Here is a 27,275-nt window from a genome sequence, read left to right on the forward strand (position 1 = left end):
TCGCGTCATCACTCCGCGACTGCTCAGTGACGTCAGCGGCAGCCGGACCCGAGTCGGTTCCCAGGGAAACGCCGCCATTTGCTCTCTCCCTCCCGGAGCAGCTGTGTGATTCAACAAAGGCCAAAGCCCAACCGGGTATGAGGGGATGATTCTGATGACCGAAAAATAAAACAAAAAAAACAAGAAACTGACTGTAAAGAAACAGGATAATCGAAAAAAAAAACAAGAGAAGAGGGACCAATATTCAGTCGGGTTTCTCCTGATCCATGTTAGCGTCAGTCGAGTAACGGAGGAGGTGGCGCGTGTCAGCCGGGCTCACCGGCACGCGTTCGCCGCCGTCCGCCCGCCCGCGTGAAGCCACAGAAACCCGTTTAAACCGAGTGCGTGACAGCAGCCGGAGCGGATCCCGGAGTGGGCAATGTGTGAGGCTGAGGAGGATTACACCGAGCAGCCGCTGGACAGGGCGGCGGCCGCAAGGTTAGAGAGTGACTGGGGAACCCATTCATTTTTACTGAAACGCTTTGTTGTCGACCGAGGTCCCTAATATACATACAATATGTGTTTGTGTGCGTGCGCGTATATAAATATATATATATATAAAAAACCATACGCACATATGTAATGTTTGTATATCTACACACGCACGCACACACACACATTTAATATACGTAGTGTGTGTGGTGTTGGGAACCTGGCCATTACTGCAGCATGACAGTCCTGTCTGCGGACAGCCGCTCGGATAACGTGTTGGAAACAAAACCAATCAGCTCCCCCCGCCAGTTTTTTTTCTGAAGGGGATGCCTCATGTAAATAGGCTTGAAAGATTAAATGAGGCACTGACCTTTTTTTGTTCGTATTTTTTTCCCAGCAAGAATGAACTTGAAGCACACGCTATCATTTTCGTTAAGACAATAGAAACAGGTGAATGCAACGAAAATAAGTTGACGGAAGGAATGCAAATAAAAATGAGGGGTAGCTTCAAATTCAGCTTGACATTGTAAACAAAGGGATTTTGCTGCTCAATTTGTGACAATTACTGTTGCTACCTGTACAGTATACCATTGAATCAAGCTCAAAAGGCTCAAATTTATCACCTGACGTTTGAGTAGTAACCAGAACTGTATCTTGCTAATGTGATAGCTTTTCGTTCTTGATGTTTCTTAGTATGTTATTCATTATCATTTAGTGAAAATTTAGCTTTGTAATGCAAGACAAAAGGGTGATGTTACATGCCATTGTCAAACATCTTAGAAAGGAAAGAAAAGAATGAGAGCTTTATGGGAAAATAGGGCACTAACAGTACACTTAGGACACTTTACTCCCAACCTGACAAATGTATCTCCAGTAGTTTACATAATAGGCTTGGATGAAGAAGTTACTTTGATATTTTTGATGAATATACGGACAGAGCTTTTGCCTTCTCTGAAGGGCCTTGACTCTGACATTGCATCACTTCCTTGGTACTGCATTAGATCGTTAGTCTGGATAATACATTTTACTCCATAGGGGCCTAAAATCTAGTCACATAGGAACAGGAGTTTGTTCTGCCATTCAGTGAAATCATGACTGATCTGTACCTCTACTCCATTTATCCTCTGTTATTTTGTTATATCATTAATACCCTGACCTAACAAAAATCTAACCATCCCAGTCTTGAGGATTTCAATTGATCCAGCATCCACAGCCTTCTGTGGGAGAGTGTTCCAGATTTTTGCTAGCCTTTGTGTGGATTAGTTTTAACCCAGAGATGAGTGGCCAAGCCATTCGAAACCCACTGTGTACTAATTATTCCAGAGACACATTGTATTTGATTTTGTTCAAGGAGATGTAATTTTTATTAAGTCTTCATTTATTTATCAAATATGTGATTACTTTTTTCAGTTGTAAAGCGTTCAATACATCAAGTCTCTTCAGTTATTAACTATTCTGCCTGTATTGCACTAACTGCTTACTACATTAACCATTTTATCCAGATTTGAATTGGTTCAGAAAAAGTTCATGGGATATCTCTAAATACTTAAGTTTTTAACATTTTACAATACAATAATTTTACAAAATTTTACAACTTTCTGTAGTGTTGCACAGAAATGTATGAAATGCAAGGACAGTTCTGCCGTGTTGGTCATTCGAGTTGGAGATGCGTTTTGTAAGTAAGTATCAAAGTATTCAATTGCAAATTTCAAAACATAAGGATTTTTCTATACAATAAGTTGTCAATGCAAAGGAACATAAGAACAGTAATAGGCCATTCAGCCCATCTAGCCTGCTGCAACATTTAATTAGATCATGGCTGATGTGTGCCTTCAATCCAGTTAAATACATTACAACTGAGGGTAAGGGATGTTGTCAAAAGTATAGAGGTTGGAATGAAAACTTAAAAGTTAAGGAAGATGAAGGAAGTAAACCAGGGAATCGTAGATAGTTAACTTTACATCTGTTGGGAAATTACTAAAATCTATAATTAATTTAGGGTGACTAAAGACCTTGAAAATTTTCTGTTGATCAGAGAGCACCAGTGTGGATTTTTAAAGGGTAGGTCATGTTTGAGAACTCTGAAATTTGTGAAGAGGTGACTAAAAAAGTGGCCAGGGGAATGTCCATGTATGTTACTTATAAGGACTTGCAGAAAGCATTTAATAAAGTTCTTCAGAAGAGACTGTTAGATAAAGTTGAAGCTCATGAATTGAAGGCAAATTCTTGACTTGGTTAGGAAATTGGCTGAGCGGAAGGAGACAGACAGTGAGAATAATGGACAGCTACTCTAATTGGCAGGATGTGACTGGTGGTGCCCCAAAAGGATCCATGTTCGGACCTCAATTATTTGCAGTATTCATTAACAACATTGGGATAGAAAGCTGCATATCCAAGTTTGCTGATGCTCCAAAGATAGGCAGATTGTATACAGTGTAGATGAAAGTGTAAAGTTACTAAGAGATATTGATAGATTAAGTGAATGGGCGAAGCTGTGGCAAATGAATTTCAATGTAGGCAAATGTGAGGTCATCTACTTCAGGCCTAAAAAGCATACAACTGCATACTTTGTAAATGGTGAAAAGCTAGAAACAGTGGAGGTCCAAAGAGACTTGGGCATCCAGGTACATAGATTATTAGAATGGTACAGAAAATAATCAAATAGCTAATAGAATGCTGGCCTTTATATCTAGTGAAATAGCATGCAAGGTTGCAGAAGTCATGTTTCAGCAATACAAAGCCTTACTTAGACCACACCTGGAGTACAGTGTGCAGCTCTGGGCACGATACCTTAGGAAGGTTGTTTTGGCTTTAGAAAGAATACAGTGTAGACTTAGAACAATCCTTGGACTCCAAGGTTTAATTTATGAGGAGAGATTAGACAAACTAGGGTTGTATTACTTGGAATTTCGATGGTTAAGTGGTGATGTGATAAAACTTTCAAGGGATTAAGGGAATCAAAGCATCAAAGAGCCCTGGCAAAATTGAAACCAATGGAAATCAGTGAAACCCTCCACTGGTTGGCCCACCCCTGGGAAAGCTGCTTGCAATGGGGCTGGGATCATTCCAGCCTTGTACATGAATCACACAGAGATAGGAAGCAATTAGAAAGGCAATTGGCATATTATCCTTTATTGCAAGTGGGTTGGAATATAAAAATAAGGAAGTCTTGCTGCAGTTATAAAGGGCTTTGGTGCGACCGCATCTCGAGTACTGTGTACAGTTTTGGTTTCTTTACCTAAGAAAGAGTATGCTTGCTTACAGAGGTTGCAACATAGTTACCTGGGATAAAAGGGCTGTCCTATGAGAAGAGATTGAGTAAAATAGATTTATATTTCCTGGAATTTAGAAGAATGAGAGGTAATCTCATAAATCTATGAAATTCTTGGATTTGACAAAGTAGGGACTGAGAGAAATAAAATCAGGAAACACTGGAAAAATTCAGCAGGTCAGGCAGCATCTGTGGAGAGAGAAACAGAGTTAACATTTCAAGTCCGTATTGGACTTGAAATGTTAACTCTGTATCTCCCTCCACAGTTGCTGCCAGACCTGTTGAGCTTTTCCAGCATTTTGTGTTTTTATTTGAAATTCCCAGAATTCACAGTATTTTGCTTTTAGATACTGAGAGATTGTTTTGGAGAGTCTAGAACCAGGGGTCACAATCTTAGGATAAGGGGTTGGCCATTTTGGCCTATGATAAAGAAAAATTTCTTCATTCAGGGGATTGTGAATCTTTGGCATTCCCTATTCCAGAGAGATGTGAATGTTCAGTTGATGAGCATATTCAAGACTGATATTGATAAATTCTAGTGTGTTAAGGGAATGAAGCGATAAGGCAGGAAAGTAGAGTTGATGTGAAAGTTTAGCCACGATCATATTAAACATTCACTCCCTCCACCACTGACACAGTGGCAACAGTGTGTACCATTATACAAGGTGCATTGCAGCAACTCACCAATGCTCCTTCAACAGCACCTTCCAAACCTGCTACCTCTACTACTGTACCTAGAAGGATAAGGTCAATAGAAGCATGGGAACACCACCACCTGCAAGCTCCCCTCCAAGTCACACACCACCCTGACTTGGAACTATATTGCTGTTCCTTCACAGTCACTGGGTCAAAATCCTGGAACTCCCTAACAGAACTGCAGGTGTACCTACACTAGATGGACTGCAGCAGTTCAAGAAGGCAGTTCACCTCCACCTTTTCATGGGGATTTAGGGATGGACAACAAAAGCTAGCAATCTCATGAAAGAATAAAAATAATGACAAAGGAGGCTCGAGGAGACATATGAGCTACTCCTGTTCCTGTTTCTCATGTTCTTATGAATGTGAGTTTTAGACATGGAAGCATTGAATTAAAACACACAAGGAAATTATGTTGAGTTTGTACAGAATTTTGGTTAGATCACAATTTGAGTAAATTGTGCTGTTCTAGATATAATACTGAATTACAGGAAGGATACTGGAACCGAAAAAAAGGGTACAGTGAAGATTCACTAGAATGATACCAAGATTTCTGAAGAAAGGCTTGAAAAATTATGGCTTTTCCTGAAACAGAATGTTATGGCTTTCAGATTTATAACGGTTTTGAGAGGATACCTAGTGAAAGTTTCCATTGGTAATCAAAAACAAGGGGACTAACATAAAGTTTGGGTATGACTAAGGGGTAAGGTGGCATGCTGGTTTTGTTATTGGTTTAGCAATTCAGAGGCCTGGACTAATAATTTGGAGGCGTGAGTTTAAATCCCACCATAGCAGCTGGAGAATTTATTAAATAAAATCGGAATCAAATGCTTTTGTCAGTAGTGATGACCATGACTGGATTATTGTAAAAACCTATTTGGTTCACTAAGTCCTTTTAGGGAAGGAAACCTGCTATCCTTATCTGGCCTATACATGTCTCCAGTGATGTGGCTGACCTGGAATGGCCTAACTGTTACCAATACTCAGTTGTATTCAAGAAGACAGCTTACCACCCTCTTCTCGGGGACAATTAGGGATGGGGCAATAAATACTGGCCTTACCAGTGACATCTACATTGTGGGAATGAATTTTAAAAATGGATTTCCATCTTTATACTACTTAGTTCATTTAGACTAATTGTAATTGTTGATTAATGGCATCAGAATATACCTGAAAATTCAAAATGCTTCAACTTTCCACCAGTAATGTTTATTTATTTTCTCATTCAGGTCCTGCTTCAAAGAATACTTTGTACACAAATTCCGTGCCATGTTAGGGAAGACCCGCTTAATTTTTCCTGGAGAACAGGTAAGTAATGCAAAGAGGGATATATAAGAACATGTCCTAGGGCAGAACTTTTAGCTCGGTATGCGCGTGCGCACCCGACCCGATCGGACATGAAATCACGCAATATTTCGGTCGACAGGTGTAAGCAAAAGTTGGAAGCGCGCTGCTGACAATTAAGAGGCCAATTAAGGTAATTAGAGGTGCAATTGTCTCTGATTTTTCGTGGTCCGTCCAACCTTACAGTTGGCGGACGGGCAAATCAGACAGGCAGACTTTGCATTTCTCATGAAACCTCATCCAAGTGCGGGATGAGGTTTCCGTCATTAAATGAAAGAAAAATAAAAATCTGTGGGCAGTATTTTTATCATGTATATGTTCAGGTGACTGATCGTGGCGCTTGCATATTTTTTTCCTGATTTTAAAAGCTTTACTTAATGCTTTTCAGGTCTTCCGCACCTGAGGCAGCTCTCTGCCTTTTGTGAGCTTTCTGTCAGCGCTCACCCACGCCCATGCTGACATCAACGCCCGCCCTCTTCCTGCCCCCACCCCGGCAGCGTTGAGCTTCCCAGCATGCATTTCATGCTGGTTGGCAGTTAATTGGCCAACCAGCGTGAAATTGCGGTCGACAGTTCGTTCCTCGGCCAATCCAGGCCTGCCGATCGCACCTGCCTGCTGACCTAAAAATTCTGCCCCTAGTTCAGGATTTAAAATGAACTTTATTATACAGTCTAGGTTGAGGACATGATAAGTCATTATATTGGGAACAGTGATTATTACAGTTGAACCTGAAACTTTTCAGCAGAAGCTACTAGATTGTAATAAAAAATGCTGGAAATACTCGGCAGGTTAGGCAGTATCTGTGGAGAGAGAAACAGAGTTAACATTTCAGATTTGTAACCTTTTTCAGAACTGGGATAAGTTTAAAAATTAGTAGCTTACTGGGTTGTGATTGGGAGCTGATTTTCTTTTTCTTATCTCTAGCAAAGAAACACTGGGGAAAATTGTAATATCCCTGCTGTGACCCTTTGCTAAAGTCAAGTGGCTTGGATTAGACCGGGGATCGAACCTGGGACTCACTTGGTCTGCAAAAGGCTCAATGGGCAGTGAATTTCCACACTAAGCTATCAGGGGAGCTCCATTAGTGAACTCTGATATCACCAATGCATTTGTGTTTCTTTTGGCAAAAAAAATGACACGGATGCAATGGGCTGAATGGTACCTTTCTGTGCCATAAATGTCTATGGTTTTATGTGAAATCATTTTTAAGTTGACAAAACTAGATCTATGCTCATTTCTGAGGAATAAGTAGTGTCTACCAATCCTGAAATTGTTAACCTAAGGCTAATTTTCTTGGAGGTACTCTGCATTTGCTGAACTGCTAATTGGCAGAACTTGTAAGGATAGCCAGAAATGTCTGCGTTTCTCCCCTTGATCTTTTTGCTATTTTTTGTACAGGTCTTGCTGGCATTATCAGGTGGTCCCACATCTAGTGCGATGCTTTGCCAGGTTCAAGAGGTACGCTATTACAATTAATATCAATTAATATTATTTCTTTCTCAATAATGCTGCACATGTGGTAAAGTAAATAATTAATAATCATTTCTTAATGTCTAGGGTACTGCATTCCTTTGGTCAGATGCATGAATATGAATGCAATACTTTGTAAGTGTTATTAATTGATTTGTAATCCCAACAAAATAAACATTTTACATTTTTCTGCCAGTTTAGCAGTACTTACTACTCTTATAGAATCATAGAATGGTTATAGCCAGAATATGACCATTTGGCCCATCGAATCCATGTCTGCTCTCTGCAAGAGCAATTTGGCTAGTCCCGCTCCCTGCCCTTTCCCTGTAATTTTATTCTCTTCAGGTGCTTATTCTCTTTTGAAAGCCACAATTGAATCTACCTCCAATACCCTCTCAGGCAGTGCATTTCAGATCATAACGACTTGCTATGTAAAAAAGTTTTTCTCATGTCAGTTTTGGTGTTTTTTGTCAATCACCTTAAATCTGCGTGCTTTGGTTCTCAACCCAACTGCCAATAGGAACCATTTCCTTCTATCCACTATTTATGGATCCAACATGATTTTGAGCACCACTATCAAATCTCCTCTTGATCTTTGAGTTTTTAAGTCCCTCATTGCAGTCATTCTCGTGAATCTTTTCTGCATCCTCTCTAAAGCCTTTGTATCTATCCTGAAGCGTGGTGCTAAGAATGGAACATAATTATTCACTTGAGGCCTAACCAGTGTTTTATAAAGGTTCACCATAACTTCCCTGCTTTAGGACTCTAATAAATATATTTATAATGCCCAGGATCCCGTATGCCTTTTTTTACCATTTTCTCAACCTACCCTGCTGCCTTGGATGATTTGTCTGCATATATCCCAGATCTCTTTGGAACTTGCACCACCTTTAAAATTGCACCATTTAGTTTTTATTGTGACTTCTTGTTCTTCCTACAAAATTGTGTCACTTCACATTTGTCTGCATTAAATTTCATTGGCCACATATCCACCCATTCCACCAGCCTGTCTGTCCTCTTGACATCTATCGCTATCCTTCTCACAATTCATAATATCTAGTTTTGTGTAATCTGCAAATTTTGAAATTGTGCCCTGTAAACTGTAGCCTAAGCCATTAATATATATCAAGAAAAGCAGCGGTCTTAGTACCGATCCCTTGGGAAACATCACTCTGTATCTTCCTCCAGTCTGAAAAACAACCATCTCCCAATACTGTTTCCTATTAGTGCTTTTAAGATTGGTTTGTGTATTAAAAGGCAACATTTTAATTATGGTTGGTTAATTCAGAAATTTGATTAAACTCCAGTGTGCCGAATATTTTTAGTTGAAGTTAACCAGTTTTCGTGACTGTTTATAGTACACTATTACGACTGGGAGGCTCCCTTCCTCCACCGATCCCGCACGCCAAGGACAAAATTCTGCCCATAGAATATAACAGCAGGGAGATTATGCTGGAACTATACAAAACATTAGTTAGGCCACAAGTTGAGTACTGTGTGCAGTTCTGATCACCTCATTACAGAAAGGATGTCATTGCATTAGAAAGGGTACAGAGGAGATTTATGAGGGTGTTCCCAGGGCTGGAAAATTGCAGCTATGAGAAAAGATTAGGACAGGCTGGGGTTGTTCCCCTTGGAACAGAAGAGGCCGAGGGGAGATTTGTTTGAGATGTATAAAATTGTGAGGAGCCTGGATAGAGTGAATGCAAAGGGTCTATTTACTTTGGCAGAGAGGTCAGTGACTAGGGGGCATTGATTTAAATTCATCAGTAGAGGGATTAGAGGGGAGATGAGGAAAAAAACTTTTCACCCAAATGGTTGTAGGGATCTGGAAGTCATTGTCTGAAAGGATAGTAGAGGCAGAAACCCTCAAGTCATTTAAAAGCTGTCTGATTAAGCATCTGAAGTGCCATAATCTGCAGGGCAATGGACCAAATGCTGGAAAGTGGGATTAGGCTGGGTGGCTTGTTTTTCAGCTGGTGCAGACACGATGGGCCAAGTGCCCCGTTCTGTGCCATAACCTTTCTGTGATTCTATTCTATGATTACTTTGAAATCTTGATTGAACAAAGATGAAATTACCATTAATTGTTTTTAAACTGAAACAGAAACTGCTTTAAAAAAATCTATATTGTACTGTTAAGCAATAGATTTATATTAGCAAAGTATAATAGATTCTTGTTTCTCTTTTAGGGTTTGTGTAGAGAAGCTCCAAAGAAGTTGCGTTTTTCTCCTGGGATAGTCCATATAGATGGTAGAGTATTGCTTATTTTCTGACTTTTTAAGTAAAAGGACATGTGGGTAATTTTAGTTTTTTTTCATTTCCGTGCTTTCAATTGAAATTGATGTACTATATACTGCATTTTAAGAAAAATCACTAATTATTGATAAAGGTTATGCTACTGTGTGGAGCATCTGATTTTTGGAGGAATAGGGAAGGGACATTGACAAATTGAGTGTCGGTCTCTTGGATTTACTGTTATTGATATTAAAACCAAAAGAGTATTTTGATAAAATGGTGAGAAAAACATCCAAATTTTCTTAAAGGCATGAACAAAGAGATGAGCTTTAAGGGCTTTTGAAGTAATAGGTTTTCGAAGTAATAGGGAGAGGTAGCAAGGCAGTAGAGGATTGGAGAGAACATTCCAGAGTGTAGTGTTCAGATGGATGAAGGCTACACTTGATAAAAGTGGAGAGAGAGAGAAGAGGAATATGAAAACAAGACCGCAGTTGAAGTGCAGGGCTGTAACATAGGTCGGGATTTAACACTGAGATGGTGGCCCCCACCCAGTGGCTGGAAAGTTAGCTGTGAGGTCTGTCTCCACCAGCCCTGGAAGCCCTGATGCTATTTTGTGTGGCTCAGGCAACTTGTTCCCCCACTCAAAGGAGGATGTCCCACCTCCACGAGCTGCCTCCCAATCAGAGCTGGCAGCTCTTCCGTCTCAGCAGCGTCACCAGGACCAGTGGCCACTCTGGGATTGAAACAGTTCCCCGACCCAGGATCTCTGCTATCTCTTCCTTAGTTTGTGTGTGCAAATGCAATACATCCATCCAGGGGTTTTATCTTTTCTAAATTTCATTAGTTTATCAATTATCTCTTCCCTTGCTATTTTGTATGTCTTTATATCATTTTGGATCTTTTCAAATGTTTTGTCCAAGCTTTTGGTCTCCCTAGTAAATACTGAGGCAAAGTTACTTCGATATTTCCACTATTTTGTTGTCATTATCTGAGTTTATCTGGTGTATTGCCTGGGGTCCTGTTCTTTTCTTATTTATGTGTTTGTAGAATACTTTACTATTTTTAAATTCCTTGGTAAATGTATCTTCATCGTTCCTTCTTGCTTTCCAAATTATATTTTTTAACTTCCTAACCTTTTCAATTTTTCCTTTTGTCATCCTCTCTATTGTCTGTATTATGCATTGAGAATAATTGAGTCTAGTGAATTGAGGCAGGCAATGTTGCAGAGGTGAAAATAAACAAGGGAAAGCTATGTTTGTGAATGTGTATGCATCAGCACCTCTTTTTAAGTAAAAGGGAAATTATTAATGCCTCTTGTCTCTCCTACAGAGGGAGCTGTGTGTGGACGGAGTCTGGAAGAAAGACAGGGAACTTTATCACAGCTGGAAGGCATGTTCCAAGCTTCAGGATTCCCCTACCATATAGTCTATTTAGAGGAGGTAATTTTTTTTTTCAAAGTATCTTCAAAATTCTGACCTTGTGGAGGTTTTAGGAATGGAGCCCATGAGATTTTATATTTTTAATCATAAGTAAAATGGGTGTTATTTATTTAAACATTTTCATTCTAATCTTGATTGCCTTTGTTTTGTAGGTGTTCAAATTGCCTAATTCCATGCTGCAGAGTGTTTCCTCCAGTCCAGCAAGCCATCACGGTGAGAATTACAAAGAGGCAGTGGATGGTTTCCTACAGAAGCAACGAGAGACGCTTATTCATGCTGAGCAAAGACCTACAGTTGTGGAGCAGTTGAATGTCACACCTTCAGAAGACCAGGCTCAAACAAAACTTGCTCAACTCAATATCTGTGATCTTTTTAGTAAAGAGAATACTGGGAGCACCTTCTCAGAAACTTCCACTTATGGAAAATGGCCATTTAACTTGACACAAACAGAGGCAATAAAGGAACTGTTTAGTTCAATAAAGACACTGACCGCTAAAGAGGAATTGCTGCAAACATTACGGTAAAAAGTAATCTCTGATATTTCTTCATAGTAGATCTTAATATTATACCTTTAAAATGAGGTCATGATTTGCCATAGTAATCTCCAAACTGATATTTGTACTTGCATTGAACTTTCAGATTCAACTGTCCCATTTTATTCACTTTACCGAAAATGGATAATGCTATTTCTGTATTTAAAATCTCAGCAATAGTTGTCCAATGCCTTATCTGTTAAGAACACTAAAATGTACCTCATTAATTCAGTTAAAACAAGTAGTAGTCTCTATTTACTGACAATCTTGTATTTTCATTTTGTGTCTGATTGTCATAGAATTATAGAAATTTACAGCATGGAAAGTGGCCACTTGGCCTGTCATGCTGTGCTCTAGCTCTTTAGAAGAGCAGTCATGCTTAGTGCCATTTTCCTGCTTTTTGTCTCAACCTCAGGAACCTGTCCAACTCCCTTTTAAAATTATTAATAGAATCAGCTTCCATCACATTTTCAGTTAAGCTTTTCCAGAACCTGAGAACTCTAAGTGAAAACATTTCTCCTTATCTTCCCTAGATCTTTGCCAGTGATTTTAAATTTGTGATCTCATGTTATTGATCCAGTTGCCAATGGGAATAGTTTTTGTGTCTCTGCCAGGTCATCTCTTAATGTTTTCAGTTACAAGGAAAACTTTTCCAACCTATACTTATAACTGAATCCTGGTAAACCTCCTCTGTACTTGTTCCAAAATCTTCTCTTCCCTCTTATCGTCTCTCCCAAAGCTGCTGACATTTGGATAGGCATTGTTGCATGGGTGTAGATTCCCTTCTGGTATTATGAAGCTAAGCATCCATGAGGGCATCACAGCTGAGCCAAATCCATTCATAACTCGGCATTTGTTCCAGTGTACTTTCAAACAGGATTGTTAGACAGTGATGGTCCAATTTTAAGGCCCAAACTGCTTGTTCAGGCATCTTGTTGAACTATTCCTAGCAGACAACCCAAAATAGAAAAAAGAGCTTGAATTGATATAGTATCTTACACCGCATTAGGACATATCCAAAACAATCCACAACCTATGCAGTGCTTTTATAAGTGCAATCATTTCTGTAGTGTAGGAAAATAGTATGTCAAGCCTTTGTAATATAGATAGAAACCAACTGTTTCATTCTGGTTTTACATTTTTAAACACTTGGATAGCTAGGAAACCAACACATAGTGCTACTAGGATGTGATATTTACCTTGTTTACACTGACTGCAATTGAAACCAAAGGCTACTGTGACTAAAGCGTTGTGAACTTTATTCAAATATTTTATTCTTATCCAGCTTTTTAAGAAAACTTGTGAAATTGGATCATTTTGGCCAAGCTCTTGTATATGGATAATTCTTTTTTTTTTCCTGGTCTTTGTAGATTTTACTTCTCTTAAACAAAATTTCTCAACAGACATCATCTGCTCTTGCATACTGCAAGGATCAAAGGTTACACAAAAATAATGCTGGGAGACAGCTGTACCCGACTGGCAGTAAAACTTCTGACTAATATTTCGTTGGGACGTGGAGCTTCATTAGCTATTGATACAGTAAGGAGTAAAGCAAACTATCTGTGTAAAACTAAAAAATAATTTGACAGTGATGGATCTAGGCTGTAATAATTGCAAAATTCATCTTAAAATTGCATTGAAAGATAAGCAGTTAAACTAATTAATCATTGCCACCATTTTATTTTTTGAAAAAAAGACATTGAAAAACTTGTGTATTGTAAATGTACAGCCACAACTATGACCTTGGTTAGATTTTTATTTGTATGGGGCATTCTGAACAATGTGGCATATACTATAATTTAAACTGTAAACTTGTTTAGAACAAACCATGTTTGATGCCCCAAAATAATCTAATGTGTGTCTTGAAGAAAATCAGTGTATAGGCTACTTTTATTTCCTGGCATGTCTATTAGATCATTTCTGTGTGCACTGCTGCTACTAGGTTGTTCATTCAATTGTAGCAACTGTTAAAGAGGTGGCTGGAAGAAAAACTGATGAATGAATAGATGTTTAAAAAATGGATAATCACTCAAAAGTGCTTATTGACCTGAGGGGTCATGAAAAATCAACATTTATCTTTGAATGACAAAACATTGACTAAGAATATAAATGTGAGTGCCACACATGCATCCCAAGAATTTAGAGATTGCATTTCTTTTGCAAGCAGCATTCCTGTAACTAAAAGCAGCTGTAGCAACTGTAATAATCTGTAGAATATTGTGTTCTTCATTTAGCACCATACAGTAACTGAGAATATACACTGACACATGGACATCAAACTTTTAACCGTGATATCGGAAATTGTTTCCAAATATTATTTGTTTCTGAACACAGGGGTTCTCAGATAATCGCTATGGAGATATCATGATAGTTCGCCCAATGAGGGAATACTCGTCTAAAGAAATTGCTTTCTACAATAAACTTTTCGATGTTCCTAATATTTTCACTCCAGCATTAGATACAAAGGTAAGATGATCGATTGCACTTTTAATGGCTGCAATGTCCTGTGTTAGTTCGATTTGTTTAAAGTTTAGTGTAGCAAAGTACATGTACAAAATAAGAGCTGTGCAGTAATGTCTAATGGCATTGCATTTTGTATTTATTTGTGATGCCCAGGAGAAGATATTTCAGAGCGGTTTTGTCATGGAGTTTAAGACATCTCAAGTACTGGTTGGGATAGGAGAAATATGTTCACATGCCACATAATTTTGAAATTAGCCTCTTAAAATTTTATAGACTAACTACATACAATTTATTTTTACTTCCTACCTAGCCCACCCTCATACCCTTAATGGTAACCCATTGGGGAGAATTTTCTCCCCGTTGAGGCGTTGGGGGGGGGGGGGGGGGGAGCGGGTGTGGGCTGGTGCGCAGCTGATCGCCACCCGCGATTGGCTGCGCGCCTTCTTTTACGCGGGCGGGCTAATTAAGGCACTGAGCGCTCCCTGTGCAGGTTGGGGGAGGAGGCTGAGTTTGGGCCTGTGCTCTTTTGCGCATGCGCGCAAAAGAGTGCAGAAATCTCCCTGGGGTGCAGAGCTGCCTCAGGGAGCTTAATTCCATTATGAAAAATTTAAATGAATCAATTTTTTCAGACTTGTCCCAATATGTGACAGTGGCACATGAGCTGGGACATGTCAATGAATTTTAATTTAAAAATTTATTTGATTTAAAAATCCTTCATGAAACCTCATCCCGCCCGAGGATGAGGTTTCATGATAAATGTGAAGGCCGCCTGGGCTCTTCGTCTGCCCGCCAACCTTAAGGTTGGACGGGCAGCTCTGTTAAATCCTTGACAGTTTGGCGGGCGCGCAGCCGACTCCGGTGTGCACCCGCCGAAGATTGGAACGACACGCAGTAACGTCAAGACACATACCCGGCATCACTGCACGTTATTTTATGTGTCAGCAAGCGGGGCCCGCCCCTGCACGCCGACCCGAAGATTCAGGCCATTATTTCAAATGGATTATCACCTCTGGTAAAGCAGCAGAGGGACGTGGTTAGTGTGTATACAGTAATTCCTCAAATTCAAACAGTAATTGTTGCCAGACAAGTCAGCAAATTACTTATTGCCTGGGCTTTGTCAGATAATTACTGTTAAAAGAAGGCAACACCTATCAACATTTTAATGAAAAAAAATTAAACCAAGTATTTGAAAAATGCTGCATGAATACCAACATCTTTTAATGTGGCTTTGCACAAAATTGATATAGTGTCAGTACGGCACAGAATGAGGCCATTCAGCCCATCAAGTCCATGCTGGCTCTCTAGAGCAATCCACTCAGTCACATTCCCCCACTCTGCCCGCAGCCCTGCAAGTTTATTTCCCTCAAGCGCTGTCCAATTTCCTTTGGAATTATTGATTGTCTCTGCTTCCACCATCCTCTTGGGCAACAGTTCAGGGTCATTACCACCTGTTGTGTAAAAAAAGAAAAGTTCTTCTTCACAGCCACATCCATCTCCTTCCCCAACCATAGTCCTTGTATGATCAACTAACGGGAATAGCATTTCTCTGTCCACTTGATTTAAACCTTTCATTATCTTGTACACCTCTAAGAAATCTCCTCATAATATTCTTTGTTCCGAGGTGAATAACCCCAGCTTCCCAAACCTAACCTTGTAGCTAAAATCCCTCATCCCTGGAACCATTCTGATAAATTTCCTCTGCACCATCTCAAGGATCCTCACATTCTTCCTTAAGTGTGGTGACCAGAACTGGACGCAATACTCTAGTTGTGTAATAATCAGAGCTTTATTAAGGTTTAGCATAACTTTCCTGTTTTTGTACTCAATAGCTCTATTTATGAACCTCAAGATCCCATATGCTTTGCTAATTACTCTCTCAATATACTCTGTCACTATCAAAGATCTATGCACATGAACCCCAAGGTGCCTCTGTCCCTGCACAGTCTTCAGAACTGTGCCATTGAGTCTATATCTGAATTATGTAGAATTACTAGTTCAGTAACAAAATAAGAGTTTGAACAAAAGGTTACTTGTCTAATCCACATGACAAAATCTGCTATCCTCTTTCCCAGGCCAATGATAAAGCTAGCATCCATCGACTAACTGAGAGTTTTGTGAACAAATTACAGACTGATTTCCCGTCTACTGTAAGCACTGTTTACAGGTAAGAATTATCTGCTTTCTGATTTGGATAAATATATCTGTAATAAGTAATAATGTCTTCCCAAACATTTTGTGTATGTGCAGTAAATTGTGGGAATGTGGAACAAAAGGCAGTAGTGTGCTTTTTAACATGTTTCTGAACATTGATTTGATTTTCAATATGACGTCCTCATTTCTCACCTCAAGATTTTCTCTCCTTGTTACGTTTCTAAGGTTGTGCACCCCTGCATCAGAGTGAGAAAGTTAGCCTGCTCCCACATCACCTTTATTTCTTGGGATGTGGGCATCACTTGCAAAGTTAACATTAATGCCCATCCCTAATTACCCTTGAAGGTAATGCAGTTCATGTGTTTTAGATACGCTCACGGTATTGTTAGGGAGGGAGTTCCAGAGTTTCCACCTAGTGATAGTGAAGGAATAGTGATAGATTTCCAAGTCATGATGGTGTGTGGCTTGGAGGGGAACTTGCATGTAGTGGTGTTGCCATGCACTTGCTGCCCCTGTCCTTCGAGGTGGTGGAGGTCACAATTTTGGAAGGTGTTGTCAAAGGAACATTGGTGAGTTGCTGCAGTGCATTCTGTAGATGATGCACACTGCTGCCACTGTGCTTAAGATGGTGGATTGAATGCCAGTCAAGTGGGCTGTTTTATCCTGGATGGTGTCAAGCTTCTTGAATGCTGTTGGACCTGTACCTATCCAGTCAAGTGGAGAGTATTACATCACACCTCTGACTTGTGCCTTGTAGACAGTGGACAGTGTGTGTGTGTATGTTTGTGGGGGTGGGGTGGTGGGGGTGGGGGGGGTTGTCAGGAGGTGAGTACTCGTTGTAGAAAACCCAGCCTTTGACCTTCCCTTATAGCCATGGTATTCATGTGGCTGGAGCAGTTAAGTTCCTGGTCAATGGAAACCCCCAAGATGATAAAGATTGGGGATTCATGGACAATAATTCCGTTGAACATCGAGAGGAGCTGGTTGGATGCTCTCTTGTTGGAGATGGTTATTGCCTGGTACTTGTGTGGCATGAATGTTACTTGCCATTTATCAGCCCAAGCCTGAATCTTGTTCAGGTCTTGCTGCATGCAGGCATGGACTGCTTCAGTATCTGAGAAGTTACAAATGGAACTGAACATTGTACAATCATCAAGGAACATCCCCGCTTCTGACTTTATGATGGAGGAAAAGTCATTGATGAAACAGCTGAAGATGGTTGGGCATTACCCTGAGGAACGCCTGCACCGATGTCCTGGTGTTGAGATGACTGGCCTCCAACAACCACTGCCAACTTCCTTTGTGCTAGGTATGATCCCAGCTAGTGGAGAGTTTTCCCTCTGATTCCCATTACAGAACACAAACTGAGCATTGGTGAGCAGGTTATTGATGAGTAATTCCCACTTGATAACACAGTCAATTATACTTGCTATCACATTGCTGATTGAAATTATGCTGATGGGGCAGTAATTGGCTGCATTAGATTTGTCCTGCTTTTTGTGGACATGACATACCCCTGGTTAATTTTCCATTTTGTTGGGTGTTAGAACAGTTTGGCTAGGGGTGTGGCTAGTTCTAGAGCTGCCAGTTCTAATGTCAGCTGAAAGCCAGCCAATGCACAAGAGCAGCCCACTGGAAACTCCCCATCCAGTTTTTCTCCTCTTCTACTTGGATGACTTTAGCCTTCATTCACGGCCGAGTTTGTTGAGATCAGGAACACAATGGAATAAGAGGGACCTCAAATATGTTCCAATATACTGCTGAAGCATGAATATCCTTGCCAAATTTTATATTTCATTCCCAAATTAGTATCAGATTATAGACAACAAAGAAATGTGAATATATAGTATAATAGTTTGCTGTAATCTCAGTTTTAAGCCTTTTTTCTTGTAGGACCAGTGAGAAGCTGAATACAGCTTGCTGTGACTTGAATTGTACTGAACAGATGGAGAAATGTCTGCTGTGTCTCTGTACTATGGACACTAAAGTAGGTATGTCATACATATTAAATATTCTCTTTAAATGCTGTCGATGGATGCCATACAGACAGTGTAAGTGTAATAATGATGAGGTAATTTCTAATGTTTCTATATTCAATTCCTTTCTCTTTCTTTATTTAATTCCTTAAAATAAAAACCAGTCCTAACCTGGAAAGAAGCTTAGACCCTCCTATGGGTAGACATAGACTAGTGATTTTCCAACAGATAGAAACTAGTTCACAATTAAGGGATGCAGAAGCTAGATTAATTGTTGAAATTACTTATGTAGGTTAGGAAATATCACGTGAGGCACTGTAAATTCTATGATTGGATTTTTAAAAATCAATGAATTTGTTATTTTCTCAAGAGGAAGCCTCAGCATTTCATGCTACCCTATTATCAGAAAAACTGTCACTCAAGCAGTCTCCTGACCAGATGCCCATTAAAGAGGTTACTGAGCAACCCTGCTGTGGTGGTGATGGAGAGGAACAGAAAGGAAAATGCTGTGGTGTACACTCTGAAGAATGCTATTCAACAGGCAGGTAGGTCCTTACAAACAATGAAATGCCTTTAGAAAGAAAAGTTGCAGAGAAATCTGTAATTCTTGTCTGATTCTCATCCTCCTATTAACAAAGTGGAAAAGTTAGATCAGTGTGAAAGCTGAAAGCTTCCTTTCTTGATTTTTATTTATAATGAATCCTGTTTCCATCCAAGGCTAATGGGAATATGATACAGTCCAGTTATAGTTATAATTTAAGAGACTTAAGATTTGTGTAAAATGTCAAAATACATGCAAGTTCTGAAGATAGGAATGGCAATAGAAATGTTCAATACAGATTGAGCAGAAATTTCCCCCAATTAACATTGGGAAGACCAAAGCTATGGTCTTTGGTCCTTGCCATAAACTATGTTCCCTATCCACTGATTCCAACTGCTCCCTGGCCTCTGTCTTAGGCTAAACTGGACTATTTGCAACCTCAATGTCCTATTTGAGCATCCAATCCTATATCTTTTCATTACCAAGACCACCTCCATAATATCACGTGCCTAAACCCATCTGCCGCTGAAATTCCAATCCTTGTTTTTGCTACCTCCAGCTTCGACCATTTCATTACTCTCCTGGCTGGTGTCCCATCTAAAACATTCCAAAAACTTGAGCTAATTCAAAGCTCTGCTGCCTAAGTCCTGGTCAACCATGGCCACTGTACTTGCTGATCTATATTGGCTCCTGGTCCACCAACACCTCAAATTTATAATTCTCCTCCTTGTGTTCAGTTCTCTCCATTGTCCCAACCTTCATTATCCCTAATGTCCTCTAGCTCTACAATCCTTTGAGAACTTTGTGTTCTTCCAATTTAGGTCTCTTGCATATCCCAGATGTCTTTGCTCCACTGTTGATTGCTCTGATTTTCACCGTCCTGGGCCTAAACTCCAAATTTCATCAAGCTTTTGCCCACCTGTCCTAATATCTCCTCCTTTGGCTTGATGTCAACATTTTCTGATTTATTTCCCGAAAAACACATTGGGACATTTTACCCCGTAAAAGACACTATGGGCAGGATTTTTGGGTCATTGGGCGGGTGGGCCTGGGAGTGGCCGGAAAATGGTCCACCGCCTGAATTGGCTCCCAACCACAATTTCACCAATTAACAGCCAGCCTGCCTGAAAGGCACATTGAGAAGGTCAGTGCTGCCGGGGTGGAGGTGGGAGAAATGCGAACGCAAAAGTCTGCACGTGCACGGGGGTGCGTGCACCGAAAGCTCCCTGAAGGCAAGGGAGCTGCCTCAGGAAGCTAAACAATTTTAAAATCAAAAATAAATATTTTTAAAATCTGAAAAAAATGTCCCAACATGGGACTCACTCACAATAACATGAACAGAATAAAAATTCTGCCCTAAAATTTATATTTATTTTTTATTTAATTGTGGAAACTTCATCCCGCCCTGGATGAGGTTTGCTAAAAAATCAATAGGCCGCCTGGCCAATTTGCCTGCCCGCCAACCGTAAGGTTGGATGGGCAGCGAAAAATATGTTTAAATTAATTAAGGGCCTTAATAGGCCTCCTAATTGTTGGTGGGCACGCTCCTGACTCTCACACATGCCCGCCATCCAAAATATCATGCACTATTTTACACCCAATTGGGTCGGGCACACGTCCGCCTGTGGGATGTAAAATCCTGCCCTATGTAAATCAAGGTGTACTTGCAAACCAGTTTAACCTCGGAATTACCATGAACAGCAATACAGGAGACCCACAAATATATTGTAAGTTGATGCGTAGGGTTTTCTACTGAAGTAATTTAAACCATTCATATTGTAGCAGAGCTCAATCAGGTACAAATGCTCATAAAATTCATGTTGTTGAACTAAAGTACACCAAATGTATCTTATTTGGAAACTGATCTGATTGAATTTTCCAACTTTTTCTGCACATTCCCAACCTGTAATCCTCATCTAAATTGTTACTAGAACCTTTTGTTAGTAATATTTATTTCCTTCCTTGCATGAGGTTACTACAGCTTGGTCAAAATGGTGGGCGGGCAGTTTCTAACAGGACTCCGCAAATGTCACTCAGATGTGGACAGTGACCCTAAAATGGTCTTTGTTACTGGCTTACATTCTGATTTTCAAAGCATAGACATGACTGAAATTTGGAATTCATTGAGGGAACCATAGACTCAATCTGCATCTTATCTGTTGCACAACAGTCCCTTGCACATGCAGTTTATAATTACAAAACTAAGATATCTATTTGGTACTTTAATATTTAATATGAATAAGCTGCCAAGAGGGGATTAGGGTGTCTTGAATTGTAGTACTGTATTTCTTATGAAATCAATTTTCAATATGTTGCTGTGTCAAAAGTAAATTTTATGACGTGTAAACTCTCCTAAGTTACTTACCAATTAAATTTTATTTACTATTTCAGTAGTAATAGAACCACAGATCTCCTCTCACTGCTATGCTACAGCTGTAGACTGACTGTCAAAGATATGGTGAGTCAGATTGTAAAATCCAAATTTTATCGTAATTTCTGCATTGGTTATAAGCACCACTTTCATAATGTTGATCCTTAAGATTAGAAAACTTAGACTGTAAATTGCATTTCAATTTTTTTTTGTGCTGCATATCCAATCAAAAAAACTCCAATAGACTGGCTTTTTGCATCCAAAAAGGTTGTTTTATTTTACTGGGCTAAATGGTTGCAATGTAAAATTTGTTTTTTGGAATCTTCGTATGGCATATATGCAATTGTGTGTGAATCATGCATGAAAAGTTTTTGCCACACTTTTATCTAATTGGTTTAACCACTTTTATCTAATTGGCTTAAAAAAAATATACACTATATACACAAACACACACTGCCTACAATATTACATAATTAGGTAAGACCAGCAGAGATGTGTAAACTCCAAGCTGTAATTGCAAAACCACTACCATTTACTAACTGTTATGGGCCTGAAAACTAACCCATTGAATTGCTTGAGATTTTATTTATTGATTTCAGCTACAAACTGGAACACTAACTCTACAAAATATACAGTTATAAAAACAAACATAAAATTAATCTTGGCTGGGGGGGGTGGCGTATCACCACATGTCACTGTAATATTAATTATTGTATCTTAGAAATGCCAAGGACTATGTCTCACCTATTCTTTTTCTCTCCTTCAATAAGTGTCAGTCTTACATTGAACCATTTATAACCGTTTTGATAATTTTGCAGGTGTCGCTGGATCTGCTACCACAATATGTCCTGTCTGAAGCAGAACGCAGAAAGCGCAGGTGAATTTACACATACTAAACTCAAATGCTGAAGGATGCATTTAAACGATTTATTTATAAACCAGTCTAGATAACATTATTGTAATTAGATTTCCATCTTGAGTTTTTATTTAATAGAGTTTTCAAACTTTTGTATGTGAATAACAATTTAGATAGTCTTCTTACAAAGTATCTTTGTTGGTATCATTATATCTCTGGCCCCTCAGCAGTAATTTAAAGTCTTGTAATCTTATTCTAGTTAAAATGCAATACATTTGCTTTATGCACATGCTGTGTGTCTATTGTGCAAGTATCTGTGAAAGTGGTCATAATTCTTGATTTGTATTCTTTCTGGTGGGTTGTACAGGGATGTGAAATTTACACCATCTGGCAGAATTCTAACTTTTGGGTAATGGAATTCCACCCTTAATATTCTTTTCCGCCCTCCTCCCTCCCGCCCCCACCTCAGCTGCCGTTGCCTCTTCCAATGCAGCCAAAGCTGGGAGGAGAGAGAATTGGTGAGGCTGTAAAATCTCTGTTAATAACGATGCCTGGAGCAGGCTTGGGGGAGCTGTCACTCCTCTCACTGGGAGGGTGCGCTCTGCTGCTGGCAGTTGAATAAAGTAGCGGTTAAAAGATGGGGGGACAGCAGAGCTCGAGTTTCCGTAGGCTTTGGCAGGGCATTGGGGGTGGTGTGGGGGAGCAGCGGAATCTGATTGTGCATGGGGTTTTCGGCTAGCCAGGAGGGAAGGAGGAACAGTAGAGCCTGAGTCTCCACAGGGTGCGGGAGGGGAGGAGGGAGCTGTGGAGCCCGAGTCTTGGTGAGGTTTGGTAGGCTAGAGTAGGATGGGGAGCAGTGGAGCCTGAGGCGGCGCAGGAGGAGGGAAGCGGAACTGCTGAATGAATGAAGAATGTTTGGGAAAAGGGGCTGCTGAGTGAGTGGAGGGGGAGGAGTTGGGAAGAGGGGTGTGTATGGTGCGGGGGAGGGGCTGATTGCAATGTGTATGTGAGGTGTTGGAGGGATTTTGGTGATTTTATATAAATGCATTGATCCACAGTGTTGACAGTAATAGAAGGTAAACTTCTACCCACTTGAAGTCTAATAATTCCATCCATTTGAAGTGGCCCAGAAGCTATGATTACATGATTCCTTGTCAAAAAAAAACATTTGGACCTTTTTATCTTCAGCCACTCTCATCTCTGGTTGTTCCATAAGGTCTTGCATTCACTAAAGCTGAAAGAAATGGGCTTGCATCTGATACACAACTTCAGTGACGTTGAAACCTTTCAATAACATTGAATTTATTCCTCTTGAAGCTGCAAAACTTCTGTCCCAGCACAACTACAACTTTGAAAGGAAATTGGCTTTTTCCCACACGAAGTGCAGCCTCAGAGTCTAAGCCATCTCTTCATAAGTAAGCCCTTGCTCCCTACAAACCAAAGTATAATGTGGCATTGCCCAGGGACAAACCATGTTACTTGAAATTGCTCACTGCAAATGAGACGAGCTTTCTCAGCCTTCTAATTCTTCAGATAACAGAAGAATATCACTTTCAGACAATGACCAGCAATAATCTACAAATCATATTTATTATAAGTATAAATAATGAAAGGTTAGCACAGCAGGCTCCACTTTCTAACACAAAAAAATGAGCTAACTTTCCCAATGACATGAAAACCAGATTAGCAACAATGATATAGAATTTCAACCTGAGGTGTTGACCACCATGGCTCGTGTACATGTTCATTACAGTGGAAGAAGAAATGAAAAAATGCTACTGCGTACATTTCTCTGCCTAGGCATAAGGTAGTAAATCAACCCCTACCTGTGGAGATGTTGTATAGGAGATTCCTTGCTGGCGTGACTGTGGGAGTGGAGGGGGCAAAACCTGTCAGCCCCTAACATAAACCACCAACCTGCCGTGGTTTAACATGTACAACGCCTGCAGAGATGGAAGGAATCTGGGACAAAATGCATCCCGAGAAGGACTGACATGGGACAAAAAGCTGACTTATGGGACAGTCCTGGAAAATCCAGGATGGTTGGTCATCCTGGGTTGTGCCTGTACCCATTGGAGTTTCGAAGAATGAGAGGTGATCTTATTGAAACATATAAGATCCTGAGGGGACTTAACAGGGTGGATATCCGTAGGATGTTTTGTCTTGCATGGAGATTAGAACTAGGGGGCGTAGTTTAGGACTGAGAGGTCTCCCTTTTAAGATGGATTGTGAGGAGAAGTGAGACCTGGGTTACTTCAGTTTATACCAAGTATTTAAAATGGCAATCAATGGTTGTTATAACATGGATGAATTTCTGCATTAAATTCATCATTTTTACTGCGGAGGTGTGGAGATTGTAACTTGCCTGCCTTCGTGAATGAGAAACAGTGAATCTGTAATTTAAACTAACGAAGTATATAATTAAATTTGGATTTAATGATTTGGCGCTTTCATACCTCATATTGTGCATAAGATTATATCAATTACCATTTCCATTAAATGTGATTTATTTTAGAGCCCAAGTGAGGGAACAGATCCAGGAGTTCCTGTTGGCCCCTGAGGAAGAAACAGATACTATCAGCTCCTGATCAGTCTGCTTGAATTTAACAATAAAGATCAAGAAGGCATCTTGCAGAATCTCTCCGATTATATACACAGTTATGCATTTAGCTTGGAATGAGCAATGAATTTATCATGGATTGTAACTCACCTAGTTGTCATTCTGGCACAAGGTGAAGTTCAGATAATCACACACCTATGGCTTCCTTGTTATTGTTCAACTGCTCATGGTAGGAATTCCCAGCAGCCACTCCAATGCAGATTTACCTATATGTTACAACTCGTCATGGTGACAGTTTATGCCGATTTATAATCATGTTTTGTATTATTTACTTGGTGCTGCTATTAAAAGTTAGACCTAACTTTAAATGTAATGTCTGTAAATATCAGTTTTTTGGAATATTAAATTCAAAATTGTTCTCAAATTTAGTTCGACATAAGGCTTTCTGGTACAAATGAGGAGGGATAATGTATTGAGCCATCCCAGATGATATTATGTGAGGCAGATCAAGAACAGATTCCCCTTACTTTACCCTGCATGTTTTAACCTTAATCTCAAAAAAACACTCCTTTATCAGTGTGTTCCACATTTTGTCAAATTTGGATAAATGATCCTACAAACACAGCTGTTACGTTTGCTATTCTGTCTAAGTCAAAGGGAAAGCAGATTCTGACAAACAGTTTCAGAAACTTATTTACAGTATTCCTGTACAATCAAAATTGTACAAAATTTTTTCTTTGTGAAGCTTGAATAAACTCAAACATACAAACATAATTTATAGCTCTATAACCAAGCATCCCTCTACCACTTATAAGCATTTCTGTTTGTATAACGGGGGCTACCGTTTGTGAAAGCATTTTGAAGATGAAAGCTAACTTGCTTTCCTTTAAGCATCACTGAAAATCTGACCCTGAGGGGCTGGATTTTCTTTTGCTATCCTGCCGTAAATTGGGTGGGATATTGGTAAAAGGGGAGGGAAAATTGGCTGAAAAGGCTGATTATAGTGTTCCCCCACTCTCTGTTCTTCAGCCAGGAAAGCAGCTGTTCCTCCTTCATTTTCACCTGAGGTGTTCATTAAGCCATTCAAACAATGTTGGTAAAGTTAAAATTAGCAAGTAAATCTCACCAAAAATTACAGCTGTTCTCTGCATACAGAAACATAAAACTGCCTCTGAACTTGTAAATAAATACAAACATAATTGAGAATAGCCTTATTTTTAATGTTGTAAAATGTAGCATAGATTGAAGTGAATGTTATCATGAAAGATTGCAAATAACTTCAGACAAGGAAAGCATAAATGGATAATATTGACTTTTTTGTTAAAACTCACTTTTAAACTTTACTCGCCATCACTCTGATGATTATTAATTTGAGAAATGTTTACTTATCAGTATGGACATTGAATTAACTGTTTCATTACCCTAACTAGGTGTGCAGGAGTCTGATTTCATGAATGAGGAGGAGAGGGTAAATAATCCTAATATACAAGACAAAATGTTTATTTTGTAAAGGTTGTGTGGTTAGTTTATCTTTCCCTGCAATAACTAATTTTAACCGGGGCGGGGGTGGGTATATGTTTTTCTAATCCTACAATGACTACATGCCCATAAATTAACTAGCTTTTAAAATAGTTGACAATACAACTAAAATGATCAAGTACACAGAGATTGGAAATTTTAACTTTTCCAGATGGGTTGTGACTCAACACTGGAAAGTATATACTGATAATTTTGTATAACTGAAGATTCTGTTTATTGTATCAATTATTAAATGAGTAATTTTGAAGTTCTAAAATGTGTACTGTGAAAACAGGGTCATTTTTAAACAAAATCTTCTGAAATTCAGTGTTTAAAATTTAATTTAGTAGGTGAAGTAAATCCAAGTGGGGTCTGTATATATTGCTGCAAGCTTGATAGTCTAATGCTGGAGTGAATGATTAGGAATTGGAATGAAAGTTTGTACCTACAGCAAATTCGTGATGTTATTTGAGTTAGCTGAGAGAATGTGAATGCTTCTTCATAGCAAGAAATGTTATCAGACAAGTCACTAAACTTGTATTCCAAGTGGCTTGATATGAGCTGTATACCAGCTTAAATAGATTATAATATGCACTTCAGCCAACATCTGGATAATTTAAATTGCATGCCTAATTCAATTGACCAATCGTAAATATTTTGAAGAGAATGCTTACAAAAAAGTGAATAGTGTAATTCCTTTAAAATTAGCGAAGTTGCTGAAAGATTGAATGTTGATGTTACATTAGCTGTAGCAGCCTCTTAGGGGCAGCATTGAGTTGTGAAACATACAAATTCTGCAATAAAATTTGACCGCTAGAAGTAATGCCATTTAACAGGATGTGGATATGTTTATTTTAATCAGTTCATAATATTGGTTTGCAACATTTTCCATAGAATATCTTGAAAAATGTAAGTATATTTTAAAATTGTGTGTGTCTGCTTACATGGTACTGACCTACAATATGCATGCCTTATTTTTCCACTGGATTGCACAGATTATAATTAAATTTACACTTATTAATTCATCTTGAATGAAAGTGCAAAGTGGGGAGTAACCAATTGGTAGCCCATTTTATACTCCACCTGATTTTGACTGCAATGAAAAGAAAATCAGACAGTGAACCCACCTGATGATTCGCTCTCACCCATTTTGTGTTACTGTGCCTGACAAATTTATACCCATTGTATCTTGGAGGACAGGGGTAACCTGACTTCCTTGACGTGTTCTGGTTTAGGGAAAAAGTGCAAAATTTAAATACAACTATTATTTTACTGCAAACACCTTTTTCTATAGATCCTCATGTGAATAGTAGCTATTTCTGCTGAATAAATCAAATGTGAAAATATTGGTTGATTATATAAGTGCTTTTCATATAA

At 39.3% G+C, this 27,275-nt stretch overlaps 1 protein-coding gene across 3 annotated transcripts; it reads left to right on the top strand.

The window, feature by feature from the left end:
* Positions 1 to 62: 62 nt before the first annotated feature.
* ctu2 (cytosolic thiouridylase subunit 2 homolog (S. pombe)) lies at positions 63 to 26,721 on the top strand. 3 transcript variants are annotated; one of them, XM_078544481.1, is made up of 16 exons: positions 63 to 477; positions 2,076 to 2,150; positions 5,668 to 5,746; positions 7,181 to 7,240; positions 7,340 to 7,387; positions 9,445 to 9,505; positions 10,820 to 10,929; positions 11,082 to 11,449; positions 12,866 to 13,001; positions 13,797 to 13,928; positions 15,998 to 16,089; positions 17,970 to 18,067; positions 18,423 to 18,597; positions 20,985 to 21,051; positions 21,783 to 21,841; positions 24,336 to 26,721. In XM_078544481.1, exons 5-16 carry the CDS (start codon positions 7,376 to 7,378, stop codon positions 24,406 to 24,408), a joined length of 1,383 nt encoding a protein of 460 aa, XP_078400607.1. In that variant the 5' UTR covers positions 63 to 477; positions 2,076 to 2,150; positions 5,668 to 5,746; positions 7,181 to 7,240; positions 7,340 to 7,375; the 3' UTR covers positions 24,409 to 26,721. The 3 variants fall into 3 exon arrangements, with proteins under 3 accessions (XP_078400607.1, XP_078400605.1, XP_078400606.1); XM_078544479.1 differs by lacking the exon at positions 7,340 to 7,387 and having other exon boundaries at positions 98 to 477; XM_078544480.1 differs by lacking the exon at positions 7,340 to 7,387 and having other exon boundaries at positions 265 to 477; positions 20,988 to 21,051.
* Positions 26,722 to 27,275: the final 554 nt, after the last annotated feature.

Source organism: Cetorhinus maximus, chromosome 6 (genome assembly GCF_964194155.1).
Source record: "Cetorhinus maximus chromosome 6, sCetMax3.hap1.1, whole genome shotgun sequence".
Classification (NCBI taxonomy): domain Eukaryota; kingdom Metazoa; phylum Chordata; class Chondrichthyes; order Lamniformes; family Cetorhinidae; genus Cetorhinus; species Cetorhinus maximus.

What these genes read in the sequence shown, in the direction of transcription:
- ctu2 (XM_078544479.1), top strand. Translation starts at nt 419, where the DNA reads ATGTGTGAGGCTGAGGAGGATTACACCGAGCAGCCGCTGGACAGGGCG. An exon ending in GTTGGAGATGCGTTTTGTAA is followed by an intron (nt 2,151 to 5,667) that starts GTAAGTATCAAA and finishes TTTCTCATTCAG; the next exon opens with GTCCTGCTTCAAAGAATACT. An exon ending in GAATGCTATTCAACAGGCAG is followed by an intron (nt 18,598 to 20,984) that starts GTAGGTCCTTAC and finishes TTACTATTTCAG; the next exon opens with TAGTAATAGAACCACAGATC.